General features: G+C 46.6%; 1 protein-coding gene across 1 annotated transcript; it reads left to right on the top strand.

The window, feature by feature from the left end:
* The first annotated feature begins 9511 nt into the window (after window positions 1-9511).
* SH2D4A (SH2 domain containing 4A) lies at window positions 9512-20229 on the top strand. Its single transcript, XM_048304790.1, has 9 exons — window positions 9512-10453; window positions 11239-11398; window positions 11909-12071; window positions 14064-14129; window positions 14541-14676; window positions 15884-16100; window positions 16493-16623; window positions 17032-17252; window positions 18781-20229. Exons 1-9 carry the CDS (start codon window positions 10279-10281, stop codon window positions 18871-18873), a joined length of 1362 nt encoding a protein of 453 aa, XP_048160747.1. The 5' UTR covers window positions 9512-10278; the 3' UTR covers window positions 18874-20229.
* The last annotated feature ends 2583 nt before the right edge of the window (window positions 20230-22812 follow it).

Below are 22812 nucleotides of genomic sequence, written 5' to 3'. Positions count from 1 at the left end.
CGGCCCCGGCCCCGGCCCCGGCCCCGGCCCCGGCGCGCCGGAAGCGGCGGCGCTGGCTCGGAAGGAGCGGCCCTCAGTGGGCGGAGCGGGGGGCGTGGGCGCCCGAGCGTGCAGACGGCGGGTCACGATTGGCCAAGACTAGGGGGCAGCGAGAGCTGATTGGCGGGGAAAGGCCGGTGGGCGGGGAAAGGCCGCGGGGGCTCGGCCAAGGCTGTCCCGCCTAAATGACCCCTGGCGATCCCTCGGCAGCCATCCGTGCTCCGTGTTCCCCTCCCCGGGGTACTTCCGTGGGTGCGGCCATGCTGCCCCGGCACCGGGAGCGGAGCAGAGCTCTGAGTCCCACCGTGCTGTCGCCTGGGGTCCAGGTCAGCCCCTGCTCCCGCGGGGTCTCGCTGCTGCCACCCCCCGCGCAGGGACAGCTCTCACTGGGCCAGTGCTTGTCCGCGCCACAGCCGCCCTGCCCCTCAGTGAGCTCTCAGCCCCCCAGGGAAGCTCCCACCGCCCCAGCCCTCGGCCCTGCCAACCGCTACCCCCACACCCTCGGCAGCCGCCGTTGCCTTGTGGTGCATTTACGAGTCAGGAGCCGGGATGGTTCCCTCTCCCGACGGAGCTAACGGAGTGTGTAAAAAGCACTTCCCATCCTCCGCAGCTCACGGTGCCCAACCCCTAGCTCCTAGTCTTGGCCAATCGTGACCCGCCGTCCGCACGTTCGGGCGCTCCCGCCCCTCCCACCGCCCACCGAGGGCCGCTCCTTCCGAGCCAGCGCCCGGAGGCCCCTCCTGTCCCCCAACGCAAAGCACAGCTGGCTTAGAGCAGGACAAACTACTTTAAATAAGACGGAAGGGGACCCTTGATGTGGCCAATCTGGTACTTGTATACTGGGAATGCAGCACGGGGTCTGTGGCTCAAAGTGGAAGCACAGCACAGTTTTGGGATCTTAATGCAGGAGGGAGTGTGTGTCCTGGGCATGCGGTGGACACGGCTGGGAGAGGACATGGGGGTAAATGTGGCTTGAGGTGGCTCAGGGGGGCATGGCCGGGGCCAGCATGGAAAGGTGCATTTCTTGCGTGGGGCATATTGAGGAGTGTGTGGCTGGCACAGGGGACATGGAGGGGCCCATGGCCAGAGGGAGCATGGAGAGCGACATGGCTGGGTGGAGACATGAGATTCTTCCATGAGACCTTTTCAGCCATGGAAAATATGTTTTCTGCCTCAAGTGGTTTCAGTGACAAAGCTGGTTTTTGACAAATTCTTTATAGCTGTGGCTGGTTATTCATGGGTTGAAGGTGAGGGTGTGAGGGTCTTTCTGCCGTGTTCAGGGCATGTATCCCAGCTATGGTGTCCATATTCAAACTACAGTGTCCATATTCCAGCTATGGTGTCCATCCCAGGCATGGTGTCTGAAAGGAGTAAGATGAATGTGTCTTTACAAACAGACTGTGTGAATCTGTTTGTAGATAGGGCTAGGAACTTAAAGATAGGGAAATAACAGAAGAAACTATTAGTTCTAGAAAATGTTACTAATCAACATGGACTGTTGCTCTGCCAAGGCTGTGTTAAATTCCTGAACCTAGAGAAAAAGAACAAAGACATAATGGAATTATGAATAGCTTTATTTTTTTCATTCTTTTCTATAACAAAAGGGGGGTACATATTAGAGGGGGACATAGAATAGGCGATTTGGGAAGTCCGTACCTTCCAAGTACCTCAGCCAATGGGGAAAAGGAAGAAGGTGATGCAGCTGGGAATTTAGGATAAAAAGGGGGTTCATCCCCCAACAATCTGAGAGATCTGATGGCAAATGCCCATGGCCTCTTCCTTTATTTGAATAAAGTTATAGGACTCCTCTGTCTCCTTTTTGGACATAAACCTCTGACATCGTGGATTAATTTTCCTAACAGTGTCCCTTCAGAAGTTGTCCCTCTGGTGCTGTCCCCCAGGAGGGGATAGCCAGCCTTAGCCTCATGCAGCCTTGCTGCTCATAGTCCAGAGCTGCACCTCGAGCTGATTTCCAGACCTGAGAGCTGCAGCCCCCTGCCATGTTGTGTTCCACTGTAGGACCCTCTTGGGATGCTCCCCCCTGCACCTTCCCAGAGCTGAGACTCCTGTTCTCCTGTTTGCTCGAAGTCCTCCTTTCTGGCGGGTGCCAGGGTGTCCCCCTGCCTTCCCCATGGCTTATAGCTGCCCTTGACCTGGCTGTGTCCTGCCTTGAGCCTCTGCCTTGTTCAGGGACACCGGTGCTGCAGTCTCAGCACCTACACACACACACACACACACACACACACACCCCTTCATTGCATGAAGCCCGTCCCTTACCATGCTCCAGAGTCCCTCATTGCTCACAGGCTTCCTCAGCCTTGTCCGGCACCCCGTACACCACCGCTCAGAGCCTCCCAGCACCCCATTGCTCAGAGCCATCCCTTCCTCAGGACCCCCCACGCTCCCGCTCAGGTCACTGGCAGGAGACAGCCAGGAGGAGCCTTATTATCAGCAGGGGCCTGGGCCAGGGCGGTGGCGGGAGCGCGATGGGCGCGGGCGGGGGGTCCCGGTGCCGCTCCCGGGGCTGCGGTGCCGCGCCGCGTCCGCCAGGCGGCGCCCTGTGCGGGGCAGGTGCGCGGCGGCGCCGCCGCTCCTCACAGGCCCCGCCACGGCCGCCAGGGGGCGCCGCCGCCCGGGGCCGCGGGAGCCTGAGGGGGCCTTCCCGGGGGTCCCTTCCCGGGGGTCCCTTCCCGGGGGTCCCTTCCCGGGGGTCCCGTCCCGGGGCAGCAGCTGAGGGTCATCCCCCGGTGACCCTTCCTGCCACCGGGCCTCGCCCGGTTTCTTCTCCCCAGCTCTTTTCCAGAGCCACTGCCGGCAGGACGAGCTCTTCGGCCCCGCGCTGGCTCTGCTGTAACCCGGGAGAATAGCTCGAACCGGCCACGCCCGGAACCACTCGTGCCCGAGCGACCCGCGCCAGGTGTGGATCCCTTAGGAAGAGGCCGGCATGCCCGCACCGAGGGCGATGCTGCTGCTGCCTGCCCTCAGCACGGTCCTGCCAGCACCCACCCGGCTCAGTCCGCCCAGAGATGCTGAGGGGAGTTAGCGGCTCCAGTTCCTTTGTGACTCCAGTTTGTTTGCGTCTCCTCCTCGGGGAAGGCTCCTGTCTAGTGTCTGCTCCACCTCATTTGCAGCTTCAGGTGGTTTGTTTCTGTCCCCAGTTTGTCTCGGATTCAGCTCATAGATGGGTCCAGTTTGTTCTGGCCTCCAGCATCTTTTAGACTCCAGTTTGGTTTCACCTTCCCCAGCTTCATTTCGGCTCCAATTTATTTGCAGCTCCAGTTTGTTTCCATGTTTGGTTTGTCTGTTCATTTCTGCTCTGGCTCATTACATCTTGTGCCTGTTCAAATGATCCTGGCTTTTGACAGGGACACAAATCAATCACTATCATAACTTAAATATGAACGAACATAATTGTATGTTGTCTAAAGATGGACTAAGCTTCTTGGAGCAATGCAAGTGGACCCTCAGCCTCCAGTAGGATTCCCCACAGGTGCCTCCATACTGGTGCTCACTGTCAGGAAAATCCACAAACGCCAGAGGTTTATGTCCAAAGAGGAGACAGAGGAGTCCTGCAACTTTATTCGAATGAAGGAAGAAAGTCCACTGGGGCACATGCCCACAGGGTTTCCTCTCTTGAGGTTTTGGAGGGCGCAGCCTCCTTTTATCCCAAACTCCCGGCCGCATGTTGCCCTCTTCCTTCCCCCATTGGCTGAGGTAGCAGGAAGGTACAGCCTTCCTGAACCGCCTCCCACATATCCCCCTTTGAACCTACTATTTTACCCCAAAGTTCAGAAACTCGGGCTTATGTAGACCCACTTGTCTGTTTCAGGAGCCAAACTGTCTGGGCTCTGCAACAAACCTGGTGCCCAAAGTTAGTAGAGACATGAAAACCCATTTCAAAGATGTTAACACCCATACCTTCACCCATCAAATTGTTTGTAAAGACATGAGCTTTCCTCTCACCACCTTGATGGATAACGGGAGTGAAGTTTCAAACAACGTAAAGAACAAAGTGTTTAAGCAATGGAAGCAATAACCACAGGAATGGGGAAGACAGAAAATTGATGGCCTAAGTTCTTGAAGGGGGGAAAACAAAGAAAGATAACACCCTTCTTATCCAGGATGTGTAATGACGAACTAAAAAAATCCCCAGTTTTTACTGGTTCTGTAGTGAGAACTTGCCCTAGTGATGAACTTTTGCTCCTTATGATAGTAAAAACCAGACCCCAGCTCAGGCACTCCCGCCTACAAAAAGGCCACCACTCACCAAGCATGTGCTATGATTTCTTGGGACACAATGGCTTTAATTTGAAGTAAAGAAAGGATGAGCCAGTAACAACTTAAGCCAAGCAGTGACTTAAGTAAGATTTAATAGCCCAAGATTGTAACTCTGTAAGTAGGCCTGCTTTTTTGCACCTTGGGGTGCTGGCTCTGGGGTTTACCTCCCAGCACCTCTTTCTGCGCAGAACTGTAAATCAAATTATGTGTCATGGTTAGAAAAATCCCCGTTTTTACAGTGACTGAATTTGGTTGAGTATCTGATTCTGTGTGTTAACCTATAGAAGCTCTCACCCTTTTTACCACACTGTTAATCCCCTCAGTAATTTTGATATAGGAAGATGATCCAAGAAGTGTTTGCACATTGTTCTAGCAGGGAAGATACATTTTCCTTGAAAGCAGAGTCTGGTGGCCTCAGACTGTGTTCAGTGGCTGCTGCTGTATCAAATTATTTTCCTTTCTTGCCATTGCCACCCATTCATACCTGCTATAAGATAACTGCTGCCCCCTCCAGCAATATCAGGGACCTATAGGGAAAGTCAGTTCAGATATAGGTAATTTCAAGGTAGTTTATGTTGTGGTGACTTCATTGGTTTTGTTCTTTCAAGCATTATATGCCAGCCTTATGCAGAATCCAGTCCATAAAGGGGCTACAAGACAGCTGAAGAGGGGCTTTGGACAAGGGCATGGAGTGATAGGGCAAGGGGGAATGGCTTCAAACTGACAGAATGCAGGTATAGATTATGCATCAGTGTTGGGGAAGATGAAACAGGAAAGCCTTATAAATATGATTGCCTGACAAAAGATTTTGGGAATATGAAAACTATAAGCGACATCGAAATGAAAGCCACCTTTGAATTACCAAGTCTTAGTTACTGAACAACTGGAAAACAATGGTATGGCCGACTGAAGGTAATCCCCTTTTGATTGAACAATACCCTCTGCTTGCAAACAGGTCCAAGGGTCAGAGCAGACCCTACTAGCTCAGCAGAAGGGGTCCAAAGAGTAGTTTTTAGAAGTTAAGGTGTAACACTCTATGGTAATATAAGAACTCTTATAGGCTGTATGTAAATGCTATAGGATTTGTATCTTGTATTAGATTGGTTAGTGACAATTAGAATATTCAGTACAGAAGATGATTTATTGTATTGTAACCAGGACTTCAGACACTCTTACTCTCTTACTCACACTCTTACTACACTCTCTCTCACTGCTTCTTCTTCACTCTCATTCCTCTCTCTCTCTCTCTTTACTTACCCGCTTACTCTCTTGCTCTCCTGGGCCTGCCCCGAGCTGCAGCTGGCAGCTCTAAGCAGTGCCCCTATACCCACGCCCTTTGCAATAAACCGCATGTTCCAAGATCTGACTTCAGAGATCTCTCGTCTCCGTCCGTCCCGACCGTCCAACCCACCAAAGCTCCCTGCACATCAGGAAGAAATTCTTGCCTGTGAAGGTATTGAGGCACTGGAACATCCCTGGAAGTGTTCAAGACCAAGCTGGGTGGTGCTTTGAGCACCCTGGTCTAGTGGCCCTGTCCATGGCAGAGGAGTTGGAACTAGATGATCTTTGAGGTGCCTTCCAACCCAAGCCATTCTATGATTCTAAGATACAAGGTCTGGTTCTGTCTTCTGGGGGCTATGCCTGTGCGGTTGTATTTTCCTTCTGTTATACCCAAACTAGAAGTTTTCCTTCCGTCTGAAATAAAAAAAACCCAGTAGGCTGAAGCAAAATTAAACAAAGGAATGAATCACTCCTCTATTTAGAACGGATGAGGATTAAAAAAAGCCCCAAACAAACAAGAATAAAACAAACAAATGAACAGCCAAACCCCAAAGCACAGAAGGATATTTTGGTACTAACCTTGCCGGTGCAGCTGCTAACATAAATGTTTTCTGACACAAGTGCATGTTATGGACCAATGTGTAACAGTTAACCCATGAAGGCCTGTGTACTCAGAGCAAGGCTGGGGAGCTGGCTGCACTGATTTCAGGTGGGTTTTGCAATTCTGCTTTGCTTCACTTATGAAAAAAATCAGAAATGCCTTCATAAAATCTGGCAGAGAGCTGATGGCATTGGAGTGGCTGGAACTGCAGAAATCCAGAAAAACCTGAGCTTCCTAGTGCTGCTGGGCTTAGTTTGGCAAGTGAGAGGAAATTCAGTTGCATTCTCACAGCCCAGCCTCTTGATCAGGGAAAAGAATTCCCAGTGGTGTCTCTGAAGCCACTTCTTACAAATAATCAGCTCCAAGGACAAGCTCTTGACTCAAAATAATACAGTTCCACCATTTACTGAACGATGTGGTCTTATCTGCCTTTTATGGGGAAAACTACTTTATGACAATAGAAATCCTCTTAGGTCATCAGCGAATACCCTAAAGCAGCCTTTCTCATGTTCTCTTTTCTCCTCACCTTTGGGTTTCTTGGCTTATTTTTAGTTTACAGTTACTGTCACATTTACAGTGGAGATGTGTGCAGCAGGTTGAACAAGCTGCCTCCCTGAAAATGAGCACAAGACCCACTGTTTAACTTGTCCACTGTTTCATTTTACACCCTCCTGTTTGATTTCTTGGTGAAAAACATATCTATGATTTTCTGTGTCTGTCTATTGTTTTCTTGGAGAAACTTTCCCTCTGCTGGCAGCACTGATGGTGAGGACCAGGACTAGTATGTCCAGGTGGGAGTGTCTTGGGAGCCTGTCATGTCCAAAGTGTCACTGCACACGTGAGCAGGAGCTTGTGCCAGCTCTTCTCAAAGCTATGGCACTTTCATGTGTATTCATAGGATTGTTTTCCCTGTTAATAGTAGATGATTTACAGGAACACAGAGAAGAGGCTGCTCTCCAGTAGGAGATTTAAATGCTGTGTGACCTTGCATTTTGAAGGATCATTTAGCTTTTGAATTTTGTTTACCCTAATGGCTTTCAGGTTGACTATCTTATACATCAATGCCAGAGTCCCAAAGACCTGGTTTGGCTTCCCACCTCCCTCCACTTAGTTTTTGCTATTTTTGGTTACTTCCATCTCTATTCCTCCACAAAACCAGCTCCCACCTACCACTCCCATGAAAAAAAAAATGCAACAGTAGAAAGTTTAACAGGACCTCTACCAGAGTTTTCCTTCAAATTACCTGCTTGGAGGTCCCTCTGCCATTACTGCAGTCTTTGGCTTCACTAAGTTTGAGCTGTAAATATACTACTTACAGCTGGAGCAGCATCTGCAAAACCCCTTCCAGCCAGGTGTCAGTAACATGGCTTTGATTCAAACTTTGGGAACAGTATATGACTGATTACAAGGATATCCAGCTCCTAGATCTTTAATGAAGTAACTGCTAAAACAGAAATATTGCAAACCTCTTGAGATGCTTATGTCATTTCTCAGTGTTAAAATAGCTGGTGCTTTAAAGGATACCTTTGGGATAGAGCATTATAAATGTCCTCTTACAACCAATGTTACAAGGAGATCCAACTCTGCAAAACTGCATCAGTGCTGTGAAACTTGTTTGCTGAGCACCCTTCAATCTTGCCAACACACTGCGTCCCCAGGCATGGAGAGAGGGACCAGTTTGCCACCACGGCATATGGCAGAGTACATGATGTCCTCCTAAGTAAATGCCATAGCAAGGCCATTCCTACTCCTGAGAAGACAGAGCAGCATGGACATGCTGCTGCATGCATTCTGCTGATGGATTCTCATGTGTCATGTCCCAGGAAGCTCTTCCCTCTCTATAGCTGCCACCTCCATGGCTAAAGGGCAGCTCAAGACCCTTTGGCTGCTGAGCTGAAGAAACTCTGCCATCAGGGGGGTACTCAAAAAGCATTGCCCAAGTCAGAGCACCCCGCCAAAAAACTTCTTTTTAAATCAAGAAAGTAGTTTGTTTAAACAAAATCCATACAGATTTAGAACAGCAGCTTCATGTTTCCTTCTAGAATGAAGTTAACATTTTTAATAGGGAAACTATTAAGTAATCAGAGAAACAAAATAGAAATGAGAAGGCTTAACACCATCTCCTGATCACTGCACCCTCTCCAGGACTCTTGCTCCTGCTCCTGGCCTCTGCTGCAGACAATGCATTTCTGGGACCATGATCTGCTCTGTTGTTGTCTTGGGGTCCTTGAGGAGCAACTTCTCTCCCTGCCTACAGCTCCTCCCCCTGCTCCAAGCTCCTTTCAAGCTCTCCCTGCTGAAAGTACATCGGGACTTCACTGCAGTGGGGCTCCAGCCAGCTCTGTCTCTGGCAATTTTAAGGCAAGGCATAATCAGAAGCAGTGGGATGCTTGAGACAGACTGCTTGCTCCCAGCACAGGTGCAAGACAGAGGAAAGTGGACCAACGCAGCAGATACTGTTCTGACAGTCTGACTTTATGAAGGCTGCTATTGTGCTGTCCCATTTCATCTAAATAATTGTGTGCTCTGTGTGTGCTCCTTGGAAAGCTTCAGTATTGCACTTGCTGGCTATTCTACTACCTCCTTCTTTGTTATTTTATTTGTCAGAAGCCAAGCAGTCATACTGTGAAGCTGCAGGTGCTCCCAGCACTTTTTTTCCAGTGTTTGGGTTCCTAGAAGTCCAGTCCCTCTCCTGTAAGATGGCTAATTGACTTGACCCCATCAACTTGATTTAATATATAGTCCCACTTCATGCTGGCACAGGCCATTCTGCCGTGTCTCTGCCCTTTATACTTCCACATTACTGCCTCAATAACCCTCTGCCTCCCACTTACTATGCTATGTTCTAGCATGCTTGTTCCTTAGACTCCCAGGATTTGGGCAGAAGGACATGAGCAATCCCATTGCTTTAATTTTCCTTGTAGTCTGATGGCAGTATTTCCCAAGAGTTTGTCCAGAAAGTCCCTACCACCTCTGGCCAGTCAGCCACCCTTCTCTGCTGTTGCACTTAATATATGGCTGTCAGCCTCCCCGTGTCACTGAAAGCACTGCCAACTAATGTCCTGCTCTCCATGAGTTTATCCAGATAAGATAAGGAAAATAGTTGGTTTCAAGGTCTTTAGTCCACATTTCTACTTTCTTATTTGCCACCTTCCCAAGTGACAGGAGAGCTTCCAATTTTTCAGTGAAATCCCCGTTGTAAATGTAAATCCATGAGCACAAAGCAAGGCTGTGTGGGTGTTAGTACCTCGCCAGTGTGAACTGGACACAAGGCAGTATCCTGGGCAGGAACAGGGGTGCCCCTTCTCCCCATCGGCTTCATCCTGTCAGACAAGGATGTCCCATGCCAGGCTCACCACGTGGGCAGGGTGCATCAGCAAGATGTGTCAGAGCAGGACCTGTCTCAGACACTGACTATCCAAATTGCCTTTCTTCAAACCAGCTGCACTCCTTGTGCTCCCTTGACTTGCTGGGAGGCTGACTTTGATGGACAGGAGCTCCCCAAAATTCGCACTCCCATCTCAGAAGCAGAGTTGAAAGTCCTCCCTATCTTTCTTCGGTAAAATGAGGCTGGCCGGGCTTTTGATCATCAAAGCTTTCCTGTTTAGAAGGAGGAGGAGCCATCTAGTCATGGGTTCATTGATTCCCTGCCCAGCAGGAATGTTTGCTTGGGCACAGCCAAGCCGCACCTCTGATGACTAACAGGCAGTGCTCTCTCTCTTTGATATACTATCAGCTGGGTTTAGCAGAGTATCAACACAACCTCCCCACTCCAGGCCTCGCCCCTTCTGGCCAGCTCTCCCTGCAGAGTGGGCAGGGGCTGCATGAGAGCTGAGCTCACCTCTTATTCCAAGGAATCTTAACAGCAGGTTTTAAACTACTTACTTTTTTTGGTCTGTGCAGGAAGTCTGAGCTAAAAAAAAAAAAAAAAAAAAAGAGACAGAAGTATAATTGCTCTGGCACGCCTGCATTCCTACTTCAGTCTCAGACGAGCGGGCACTCTTTCTTGTCGGAGCCAGAAAGAGGATCTGATCCCTGAAGATCATTGCCACGAAAGTACGTAAGTGAAACCTGCAGCCATGCTGAAACAGATACTATCAGACATGTACATCGATCCGGAGCTACTGGCAGAACTCAGCGAGGAGCAGAAGCAGATCCTCTTCTTCAAGATGAGGCAGGAACAGATCAGACGGTGGGAGGAAAGAGAAGCTGCTGCAGAAAAGATTTCAGCAAAGAAGCCGCTGGTAAGAAAAGGTAAGTCTCTGCCTCCTGGCTGCTTCACCTTCTGGCACATAAATGGCTTAGTCAACTGCTTCCTAGAAATAGGAAGTAATGTACCCTTAGAGCAATTTCTTCTCCAAGGGACGTGACATAGGCTTATTTCCAAAACAACTAAATCCACCTGCAATGGGGTAGTTTGGCCAGGCACACAATGGTTTTTACTCCCTGGCCTAGACATTCTGTCCTTGACCAAATTGCTCAACTCCCCTCACTGGGAAGACAGGGCTTATTTGCCCCCAGGAGATGCATCTCATTAAGTTTCCCACTAAATGGTGCCTCTGAATCTGTCTTTAACATAACCATGGATTTGAATATCTGTCCTGAGGCACCAGATCTGATAGGGAGTTCCCACTGAGAGTTTAGACCTGAAGTTCCCTTGCCAGGATTACACAGCATGCCAGCTGCTAGGAAGATAGCACTCTTCTCCCAGGTCTCCCCCACGTGCACTATTTGCAGGTAGCTCACCCTCATATAGTTTGGGGAGGACAGTGGTCAGGAATTAAAGCAAGAAAAGAAACAGTGGTGAGTCTTCTCCTTTGCTCCCAGACTCAGAAATGCCTCCTTCACTGACCTGGCTCAAGTAGTATGAAAAAACTGGGAAGCGTGGGCTGCATCCCAGTTGAGCTTTCCTCATCTACAGTTGCTTTTGGGGGGGCTGTGTCATGAACAGCAGTTGGTAGGGCACAGCAGGTGCAACACAGGCCCTGCAAAGAGCTACCCAGTAAACAGCATTTGCCAAAGAGCTCCTTCTTTTCCAGCCAACAGGAAGTCAGTGACATGGAAACTCGGTGCCGACAATGATGTGTGGGTCTGGGTGATGGGCGAGCATCCTTCAGATAAATCCTATGAAGCCATCTGTGAAGAGATCCAGGCACAAAGAGCAAAGCGCTTAGTGAGAGAGAAAGGCCGGGAGGGCAGGTAAGCACCCTTCAGCTGAAGGACTCACTGGGCAGATATGGAGGAGAAGGCTTTTCTAGGGACACACAAGCTGGAGTCTTCTCTGTAGGAGCTGGTTACCGCTGTCACACTGGCCTTGCTGGCAAAAGGCAGAGGCAAAGGCTGGAGAGGACACACAATGCAGGCAGAGACCAGCTGCAGCCTGAGACTTGCCCTGGCTCACTGAGGCTCCCATGACATGGTTCCTGCATGGGACCCTCTGCAGACCACAGGAAATGCTGATGCTGTTACTGCAGCAGGTGATGGGCTTGGATCGGGCTGATTCACCAGCAGGTGCCCACGTACAGCCGGACAACAGTTACTCACCACAAGTCATTAATTTAATTATTCACCTGCCTGATCTGGAGATATAACTGCCTATGCACATGTGGCTTCATTGCAGCTCTGCTCTGCTCACGTGTAGCCTCCTCACAAGATGCTGAGACAGCAGAAAGTAACTCGCTCCTAAGTCCTCTCTCGCTTGCATTTCAGAGAGACTGACTCTTCTGCAACATGGTCTCTACACCCACAACCAGGACTTCTGGCTGAGACAGATCTTCATGGGAATAAAAAAAACACTGCGGAGAAAAAGGAGGAACATGGGAGAAAAACAACTGATATTGATACAACAGGAAAAAGTCAGGAACTCACAAAGGTAGTTTTCCATTTTCCCATAACTATAAGAAACATACGTTTTTGAGGTCTAGGAAGTGCAGCAAATCCTGGCTGCTGCAAATACAAATCTGAAGGGAAAAAGCTGTCTATCTGCTAAGGCTTTTCTTCTATAGTCAGAGAAGAAGCCATATTATTACATCCTTAAGACTCGGGAGGTCCATGTGCTATTCTCAGCTGGGATAGATCTCTCTGCGCCAATGGATAAATTACTCTGAATTCCTTTGCTTCCATTCTCTGTGGGTAAAACAAGGGGTGAAGTACTTTCCCTTCTGCGCTGTGGCTGGTTTGGATGGTTATTGGGGCAAGACCAGGGAGGCTATCCAGGATCTGTACATGCAAGGCCACAGCCCTCAGACAAATAATTTACTTTTATAAAAGACCAAATGAAGATAATTTTACTGGCATCATCTAATATGCATATTTTAGGTGGTTCTTGGGGTTTTTTGTCTTCTAAAACAGAAAACAGCTTATGATCTTGACAGCACGGGACAACTCCAAATGCAGTAATACAGTGTCTGCTTTCCTGTGGAGTTTCATTACAGAAATATTTTTTCCCAGTAATAAATACATTTGTGCTTTTTAACTGCCTACAAAAAGCCATTTGCAGAGAAAGGAAAAAAAGAGGAGTTAAATTAACTACCCATGCAACCATAGTTGAACAGAAGGAACAGAACACCCTGCCAATTTAATGGGAGAAATCCAATCTCATGCAGCAGTTTTCATTCAGCCTTGAATGAACTTGTATGAGAGTATATTCTTTTATCGTACAGCCACTCCGTACTTCGGTGTAAAAAGTATGATAACAGAAGGTTGGGTTTTGGCAAAATGCTCTCCTGCTGCTACCAAAATAGTGAAGGGAATTTGGAGTGACTGTCTCCTTTATCAAAAGCCTCTGAGTCACATGAGTTTTTTCTCTGTACTGTTTGCTGAAGTTGAGCAACTATGTGGGAGATTGTTTTTCAAAGGAACTTATTAGTCAAAGCTGACAAAAAACCCCAAAACAAAACAAAAAGCCAAACAAGCCACCACCAAAAATCTACCCCCCTTTCAAAGTCTTACACATGGAAATAGATAGGGGTTGTATATTTTCTTTTCTTTTCTGTCATTATATTATTAGTAAATTTTCCCAGGTTTCTGGGGCTTTTGCTATTAGAAGGAGGGCTCCAGACTGAAGTCTCCTGTTGTATTTTCTAGGCTTGGAGAGGGGCTTGTTCCCACCTCCTGCATGAAAATGTTTCCTCTGAGATCTAGTTCTCATTTAACCTGAAAGATCCAGGTATCGTGCTGCAGGGAATAGGGCTGATCTAAGAAAAAAGTCCTGCTTCACACGCATTTGAAGTTCCTAGTTTCCTGCTGAGGAGAGGGAAATTGTAAAGCCATGTTCATATTAAATATTAGCCAAGTAGGTGATGGAGCTAAAAGGAAGTGTGTCCTTGGTAAGCATACACTCACAGTTAACTCATCTGTGGGAGGCAGTTGGGGTCTGCTGAGGAGGTGGGTGGGTGTTTACTCAAAGCCAAACCTAACAGTTCATCTGCCAAGGCAGCTCTCAGCTAGGGACTGCTGGCAGGGCAGCTGAGCTGGTTTGCAGGGGAGAGAGAACACGAAATATCCAGCCAGTTGGGTCAGTTTGTCAAGTAGGAGTTTGCAGCAACACAGCCACAGCTGCAAACATGCACAGGCAGGTTCTGCAAGGGATTGCTTTAGAGGAAGGAAAGAAAGTGGCACTTGTGAGCATTGCTTAGCAAATCTATGCATGCTTTTGGCAATCCTGACACCCCTGAGTTCTCCTCCTGAGGCATTTTTGGCCTAATATGATGTGAAAATCCCCCCAATGTTTGTCCGAACAGGCTGGCAAAATTTGTTAACAAATGTCACGTGACTGCTTTTGCATTAAACACCTATTGCACCAAAAAAAGAGCAATTGTCCTAATGTCATATTTATTTCTTACCACTCTTTTGCTCTGCTCAGAGGGGAACCAGAAATATTCACCAGATGCTGGCAGATTGCCATGTGAGGAAGCATAACTTCCAACAGGTAAGTGGCAACCTATCATGTTCCTAACACATTGAGTGGGGTCAAGGCTTTATCCTAGAGTCCCAGTCAGCTTCAGAGCCTTACGGGAGCCAAGAATGTTTTCACCTTTTGGACCAGTTTTATCCAGTATTGCCATGCTTCTCATGTATGGTGTGATGATTTGGAGGTAATACAAAGCAGGCCAGGCTGGCAGACTGGGGAGTAGCACAGGGAGATACTCCTGATGATTTTTGGTGGACTGTTTTCCCTTCCTGCCTCAGTTGTCACCTGCAGTAAAGACGAAGGTTCTGTATGTTGTTGAAATTGGAGGGATTCACTGTAAAGAATGGAGTTCCCAGAATTTCAAGGCTAGCTAAAAAGCAGGGCTGAAACTTGCCTGCGAGACAGCTGAATATACTGTTTCTTTCATAGATGAAGGAAGCACAGAGGAGAAATTCAGAAGAGATCACAGCCCCCCAGGAGCCAATACCACAGACCCGCTGCAGCACAGAGAGCCAGAGAACGCTGCAGAAATCGGATGAGAATGAGCCTGAATGGCAGGAATTCTGTAAGACCTTAAAATGACCTTTTCCTATAAGGCTTGAGAAATCCTAGAGCTCTGTGGGGTCATCTCAATGCTTCTCCTGCCATACTAGAACTAAATAATAGAGAGTGGAGAGTACTGCCAAGAAATACAGCACTGTATTACCAGAAATGTTTCTGAGTCCACACAGCACTGAGACTAGAGTTGGGCAGGGGAATGGAAAACTTTTCCAACTGATACTATGTTAAAACAAGCAACAAATAGGAACCACATGAGTATAGCCAGTACAATTAATTTTAAACTAGAGGCTGGCCTTTTGTAGGACTTTGCAGTAACCATTGCTGTCAGGGACAAGGATAATGGGTAACAGGGACTAATCAAAAAGGGCTTCCCTGTCATTCAGGCATGGTCCCACCTAAGTAAAGCCCTGCTGCACTGTCTCATGTAATGAATCCCAATGATAGAAAGGAAAATGGCAAACAGTATGAGAATTGCAGTAGCATCCATCGGTGCTGCCAAATGCTTCCTGAAGGAGAACCTGATGCACTTTTTTTCCCAGTTCCTTCCCTGCTGCTCAGTAGATGGCAATGGTGTACCACCAGTTGCTTCCACTTCAGTCTAGGGGTTTTATTTTTCTGACCGATAAAAAAAATGCTGGAGAGCTGGTTACTCCTGCAGATTCCAGGGTGAGATGGACCTAGACAATCAAGGCAGTTTTATAGGAAAAAAACCCAAACGAAACCACAGTCAAGTTCTCCACTTCCCATAAGAGTTTCAGCAAGACTGCTTCCCACCCTCCGAAATGGATTAGCACTTTCAAATCCTTCAAATGATTGATTTGGGGTCATTTCAACAGCCTTAACTCCATAAGCCCTGCCTCCCCCACCAGCTTACATGAAAGGCACTACAGAAATCCATGTCTGAACCAGGAGTCAGCATCTGAAACAAAACCAGTAGGTCTCTAAGTACAAAGGGACCTGGTACCAAGAAAAAACACACAGATTTTTAATCTTGTCTGAGGAAAAAACCTGGTTTTTAATCTCTTAAAGGAATTAAAACTATGCTACTTAACACGTGGGAGACTCGTGGCAAATGGCCTCACAACTGAGTGAATTTTTCAGCTTGTGAAATGGGTTATTCTTCCATTTCATCAAGCATGAAGATGGCCAAAGGGTAGCAAGTTTTAAACTTGCTGCTTCTTCGCTCCTGTAGGACTCCTTTTTTGTTCCAGTGCGGAAATCCAAGGCAGCAGATGAGAAGAGACGCTCCCTTGCACAGCAAGCCAGAGATGACTACAGGAGGCTTTCACTGCAGGGCATCCACAGAGGGAAGCGGGCAGATATTTCCAAGGGTGCCACAGCAGGAGATAGGCGACCACTTCAATATCCACCTCTCCCCCCCAAGCCTAAACTTCCACCTCCTGCAATGGCAAATGGAAGAGCAATTAGGTAAGGAAGCTCCTGTGCACTGTGGAAAGGAGAAGGGATGAAATTCTTTTGCTCTAGCATGGGATGGTTGAGAAGGGAATGGTTAGCTCTCCCCCTTGTGTGGAAGAAACACCCAGCAGGGAAAAATACAGGTTATATTCTAGCCTAGGGTGTGATGAAGCTTTCAGGTGTTCATTCCTGGAGGTTTAGTTAGTAGCATGTCCAAAGCCTGGAGCACATAGAGCCCCTATGATGCCAGATGTCCACTGAAAACCATATTCCACACAGCTGAACTGGTATAAGCTGCCTGTTTAGGACTGCTCTTAAAATCCTAAGCAAAATGTAAGTCCTGCACAGGGACTCAAAACCTGTTGTTTGAACCTGATGCACAAACCAGAGGTCTTTCCTAACAGGAAAGAGGGAGTCCAGAGGACAATCTCCAATTCTACCGAAGAAAGCATCATCAAGTGGTTCAAAGAGGAGCAATTCCCTCTCCGAGCTGGCTATCTGAAAACCACAGACACAATAGCACCTTGGTTCCATGGTGAGTCCTGGGCATTTCCACTGCAACCCAACTGTTTAAGGAGTTTTTTCTGCTAACGTGGCTGCTAACACAGGCTGGGCTTGGGAGTAAAGCTCCTATACTGGAATCAACATACAATAACTGCAATACCATTCTCTCTCTAACACAGCAACAGTCCTTTCGAGCCTCTGTGTTTGTCATTCATCGTTGGCCAAGTGTGGAACAGTTAACAACAAGCAGTTGGCATGTGGCCATGGCCTGTTACTAGCAATGACAGCACTCTTTTTCCTGGGCTACTAGGCAAGAAAACAGTGAAAGAGATGGAAGTGCCACGGACTGGTTTTAGAGCAGGTTTCTTGTGAGAACTGTTCTGCCCAGTCCTGCACAAATGCTTTTCTCCCTTCAGTTTTCTGTTTTGGTTTTTAACAGGTATCCTGACATCTAAGAAAGCGGAAGAGCTTCTGAATAAAACAGTACCAGGGAGTTTTCTGATCCGGGTCAGTGAGAAAATCAAAGGCTACGTGCTCTCCTATCGGTCTGTGGAAGGATGTAAACATTTCCTCATTGATGCCTCCAGTGATTCCTACAGCTTCCTTGGAGTGGACCAGCTGCAACATTCAACACTGGCTGACCTTGTAGACTACCACAAGGTGAACATCTAGTAATGCATTCTTTAACCGTTTAATTGCCTCAGGGCACTTCAAAATAAGAAAGAATCCATTCAGTTGTTTTGAAGTAGGTAACTAGACCCGTTTGAACTGCTGCTGGGTATCTTGTGTGCTGCTCCAGAAGGGTATGTCAGCCTGACTGGTATAGCCTAGATGACCTAATACATCTCAGACATCTTAGATTTGACTCACTCACACTCAAGCTCACAGAACACCTTGCACACAGGGCCCAAGTTACTTACAAGCTACTTAGTAGAAATGTTGATGAGACGTGACAGCGTACTCATGCAAACTCCTTTCTTTTGTATTCTCTCCATGGTTAAGGGGTACTGGCAAGTTGCGTGAACACAAAATCCTGCTTACATCCAGCGTCAGCATGAAAGAAAGCAAAGTATCTTTATAATCTCAAAGCAGGCAAGGCGTGGTACTGAGCAAAGGTAAAAAATAGAAGGGAAGGAGCAAGGTTGGCAGGCTCTTGCAACAGTAACAGTGGTGTTTACCAGCACTGACTGCAGTTACATGGGCTTCAAGGAGAGCCAGATGGATTGTTCATTCGTATACTGTAAGATCTGCCCAGGGACAGGACAATAATTTTTCTCATAGGTTCATTTAAAATCCCTGTTTCTTTTAAATAAGTACCTAGCTTAATACAAACATGGCTAAACAAAACTGGACATGAGAACAATAGCAATGCTCATTTGCTCTACAGAACTCTACCTGGGCTGACTGAACTTGCTTCTTGAATGATTCTCACAATTCAGGCTGAAAGTATTAAAAGCAGGAGTTATACAGCTATTTGTACCAGAGCTGGAGGATTTAAAGCCTGGCTCTGCATGGCTACATCAAAGATAGAGCCATGCCCACAGTCTGCAAAGAATCCTGCAGACCCCCTCCACTACAGCATGTGTGGGCAGCTGAACCCACTCTGCCAAAGTGCCCCACTGGGTTCTGCTTATCATCCACTAGATGACCATGAAAGAAGGCAAGTCCCCACCACGCATCTGTTGCTAGGATGGAGAACAAGATTGGAAGCAGAGACTGTACTATCAGGGAATTCCCTGGTTAGAACAGGATGTGCCTGAGCAGAGGGTGTGTGCTGTCTCCAGAATCCACCCTTGTCCTTCCCACAAACACAGCCAGAAGCACAGTCCACAATCCCTGGTCCTGCTTTACCTGCATGCTGCACAGTCCTGGCTCCAGCACTTTCTGGGCAGGGCACCACTCCATGTCAGAGAAGCTGTAGTTTCCTCAGAGATGAGCACAGCTCTTTCCTAGAACTGCCGGACCTGTGTCACTGAGTTACGGCACCGAGCACAGATGTGTTATGAAGACAGAGGGCAGCCATTTGGGCCCTTCCCCGAGTTCTCCAGGGAACTAAGCTGTTCACACACAGTGGTGTGAATACATCCACACCATAACAGAGGCAGGGAGACTGCTGTCCGCCTTGTGAGGTGGTTAACAGGCAGGGTCTGTTTGAAAGCTGCTGTTTGATTATATCCTATATCAACAGGATGAACCGATCACTTCCTTGGGGAAGGAGCTGTTGCTTTACCCATGTGGCCAAGAGGACCAAGAGCCAGATTACATCTCTCTCTTTGTGTGAACCTCCCCATCTCACTGGGCAGCCCCAGGCTTGTATTCACAAAGAACTTGGAACCGAACTTGGAACCAGAGCTCCTGATACTTACCTGAAACCATAAGTGCCTCTATTTTATATCCTTCACAACAAAGCAGTAGGAAGTAATGTTGTGAGCTACAGGATGCATCAGCCCAGCAAGCTGCAAAGCACCTGGATACATCGCTCAAGATGAAGTGAATGAATTGACGAAGTAATCAGTTGAACAGGGAGATACTGCCATGGATTTTCAGTGGGTTTTTGTAGGTTTCTTTGGGGACTTCTGTATTCAAGCTGCCTGTTGTTCTTGAATGCAAGGTTGTGTGCCATCTGGAAATAGATTAGTACCTACAGTTGAATGAGATTATACCTTCCTGAAGGCACAAAATAACTTGGAGAAGTGAATCGATCTTGATATGTAATTAGCATAATGTGAAGCTTAATTCTATAAAACGCTGTGTCCTTGGAATGAAGGATGTTCAAGCCTTCAAAGATCCAAGCAAACCTTGAGTACCTTTCAGTGAAAGGTGCTCTCTGTGGCAAGAGATTTCCATGAAGTGTGCATTTTTTAAACTCCTCTAGCCTCTGAATATAGATCCTCCCTCTTTTAACCTGTATTAACTCCCACACAGGCCTTTCTGTGTTGAGATTATCCTTTTGAAAAGGAAAGGAGAAGGGACAGAAGCATTTGTCTGAATGACTACCACATGTACAGAGCCTAAAAATGTAAGAAGGAACACCTATATCAGTATTAATACAGTTTACAGAAGAGTTTTTGCCAGTAAAGAATGCTATTTTCCAAAATAGAGGTATTTATTGCAAGTTGTGTCCCAGTTACTAAGATGCATCTGGTGTAAACTTCATCATAGAACTTGCTTTTTCAACATGATGTTCTCTCTTCCTATCTGTTACAATGCTCTTTAAATGGGAGAGGTTGGCCAGAATCACATAAAAAATTAGTCCTCATCCAGGTTCCCTTATTTGTTGCACATGACAAACTCTGCAGCTGAGGGTTGTGGTGTGAATCTGCAAACATTTTTTAGAGACACAATCCTCAAATAGTGAACAAGAGTTGATCTTGTTTCAGTTCTTTACCTGTTTTTACCTGTTCCCTTTTTTCTGTTAGATCAGGGTTACTCTGCTTAACTTGAAGAAGCAGTCAAAACTTTCAGTCTTACATTAATCTGGGTTTTGCAGAATAGAGATTTAAAGAAATTGTGATAATCTGGTTTTAAAATTTTCAGCTATGCTGACAGGTGGTTTCCGTTCCAGTAAAGAGGGGATAATGGCACTCCACTTACAGCAGGTGTCGCTTGCTAGAAATAAAGCCTTAATGTAAACTGAGATTCTGAAAGTAACAACACTCTGCTACTGCAAATGACTTAATGAGCTTCTTGAGCAATATATCACATGTATCAATGAGATAATTTCAATACAATCTGCATCAATCATGAGAAAGGGTGTTAGATTATTTGTAGCAGGGGAAACATCCCTGCTTTGCTCTTTATGAACTGTTTCTTTTAAAAATATGGTCAAAATGAAAGGTCCTTCAGAAAAGCATCTGTTTTCATGTAAAGAATGTGCCATAGCTGATATCCTTCTGAAGACAAATTGTGAAGTGTTTTGCAGACCTACGGGTTGGTAAAGACAGAGGAAAAAGTATCCTCTAAAAAGGCATTTTGAGAGGCAGGATGTTAACTTGCAAAATAAGATGCAGTCTGATCTGGCATGGACATAGCAGGACATCAACAATTTTAGCTCTAAGATCTTTAGTAAAACTCCTCAGGGTTTGACTTGCTGACAAGTGGACCAGTGGATTCACTGCCTTTATAGTAAACTACTTATTTGCAATTATTGTCTCAGGGAAAGCCCAGGGAAAACCACTATCCATGTTCACATCTATCCCACATGTTTGAGTCATGCCTCGGTTTTTCAAAGACCCACTTTTCTGCTGTGAGGCAAGAAATATGAAGTTATGTACCTACACATTTACATTACTGCACTGACTGCAAAGGCAACTACCTTGCTAGAACAGATGCCCTCAAGATGGCTCTTCTATTGCTCCAAAATCCCGTTACCCTGAAAGTCTGTGGAGCAAGGATGTCTTGCAGCGGTTGAAATCAAGGGTGATGACATGTCTTTGGGAGTTTCTCTGTAGAGTCCTTCCTGCTTCACATGCAAGGATTACAAGAGTAATCAATTTGAAAATTGCTTGCTGGAGAGATCATGAATCCTGGAGGAACATGGCAATTTGTTTTGCTTGATGCCTTTAGCCAGAGCATGCTGCAGTCATCAAAAAGTAAAGCAAGGAGTCCGTGGATGGCCTCCCCACCTGCACAGGGTCATCTCTAGTTCCTCCTCAACCAAGATCCAATCAGTTGTCATTCTGAGAAAGATCACAGGCTGGTTTGGGGACAAGGAAGGTAGAGACCTTCATAACAAAATCTGTTGTTCTGTTGGCTGCTCTCTTTAGATTTCATCTTTTTCTAACTGGGCTGGAAGCCCTGTTAGAACTCCACTTGGCTCACAGAAACGTAAATAACAGCAGCTTCCCTTTCTCATGCTGTTCTCACCTCTTCTGTCAGTACAGTCCCCACCTCTAAGAGAGCCCTGCCAAATCTCTGCTGTGATTAGATTGCCCTGCACATCACCGACGCGGCCAATGACTGTGGGTTGGATGTCTCCGTCACTGATACCACCTCAGCTCTTGCCAAACTGGCTTTTGCAATCAAGGAACGGAAACTGCATAGACATTATTATTCCTGGCAAGAAGAACAGCATCTCTGTGGAAAAGGACATACACAAAAATCACAAAGGTATTATTTAAAAACATAAGTTGTGAAACTCTGACAAGATCTGGATGACGTGCTTGCAAAGTGATGAAGTGTTGAATTTACAATTGCTCAGTGCTTAGAACTGGAGACTAATAGAGGTTTGAAGGGACCTCTGGACATCATCTGGTCTAGTCCTGTTCTACAAGTGCAGCTCAGGGAAGACTGAATAAAACCATCATGGAAATAGTTAAGGTGAGGCTTGAGGTAGGCTATGATTATGAAACTTTCATAGTATACGACACCCAGTTTCAAATTCATGTTTAAGTGGGACTGTAGGAACAACTTTTGCCTTGGAGCAGCTGAGTTACCAAACTTTCATATGCACTCAACAAGCCATACCTGTCTCCTCCTATTGTGTAATATTTGTAAAGTTACTTCATCAATACAAAGCCCTTTATAAATAATTATGTGCTCTGGGAACAAAAAAGTTCTTTGGAGGATCTACTTGAGTGACTGCTGAAGTTTCTATGGTAAGTGATGTATTTTGGGGTTGAGGTTTTAAAGTATACAAAGTTTCTGTTCTTTTTGTACTTTTGCAATGTTTCGGACGCTTGGTGCTTTGCAAGGCAAGTGCAATGCAGATCCTTTGCACCAACAAAAGACAAATACATATGAATGTGTCCAAGGAAAAGGTACTTAGAGCAGCATGGTCTCTGTCTGCAGATCCTGCAATGGAGTGCTTTCAAAAGAGGTTCATAGCGCTCTTCCTACTGCACAGCAGCACAACAAAGAGTTCAGTGCTACCTTTCATTGTTCAGTGCTATGTTTCTTCCCCCAGCTTTTACAAGCCAAAAACCAAACTAGAATCTGGTTCAGACTGCCTTGAATTAATCTGAATCTATAAAACTAAGAGACTGCTCCAAGCAATGGCATTTAGGTAAGCAAATGGGATTTCCAAGCCCATGCAGTTTTTGTTGGCTAGTATATATTAAAATGATAAATAGCAGTCAGCATTAAAAGAAAATGCTTTATAAGAGCAGTAACTCAGACTTTCAACAGTTTTAGGCAATTGCAAAAAAACCTATTAAGAATATGACTAATTTTTACAATTAGTACCTATAATTATCATAAGAGAATTTGCAGGGTCCAGCAA

Source organism: Corvus hawaiiensis, chromosome 5 (assembly GCF_020740725.1).
Source record: "Corvus hawaiiensis isolate bCorHaw1 chromosome 5, bCorHaw1.pri.cur, whole genome shotgun sequence".
Taxonomy (NCBI): Eukaryota; Metazoa; Chordata; class Aves; order Passeriformes; family Corvidae; genus Corvus; species Corvus hawaiiensis.
This window is presented reverse-complemented; position numbering and strand designations above follow the sequence as displayed.

Coding starts and splice junctions, on each gene's coding strand:
- SH2D4A (XM_048304790.1), top strand. CDS start 10,279: ATGCTGAAACAGATACTATCAGACATGTACATCGATCCGGAGCTACTG. Junction 11,399..11,908: donor GAGAAAGGCCGGGAGGGCAG/GTAAGCACCCTT, acceptor CTTGCATTTCAG/AGAGACTGACTCTTCTGCAA. Junction 16,624..17,031: donor AATAGCACCTTGGTTCCATG/GTGAGTCCTGGG, acceptor GGTTTTTAACAG/GTATCCTGACATCTAAGAAA.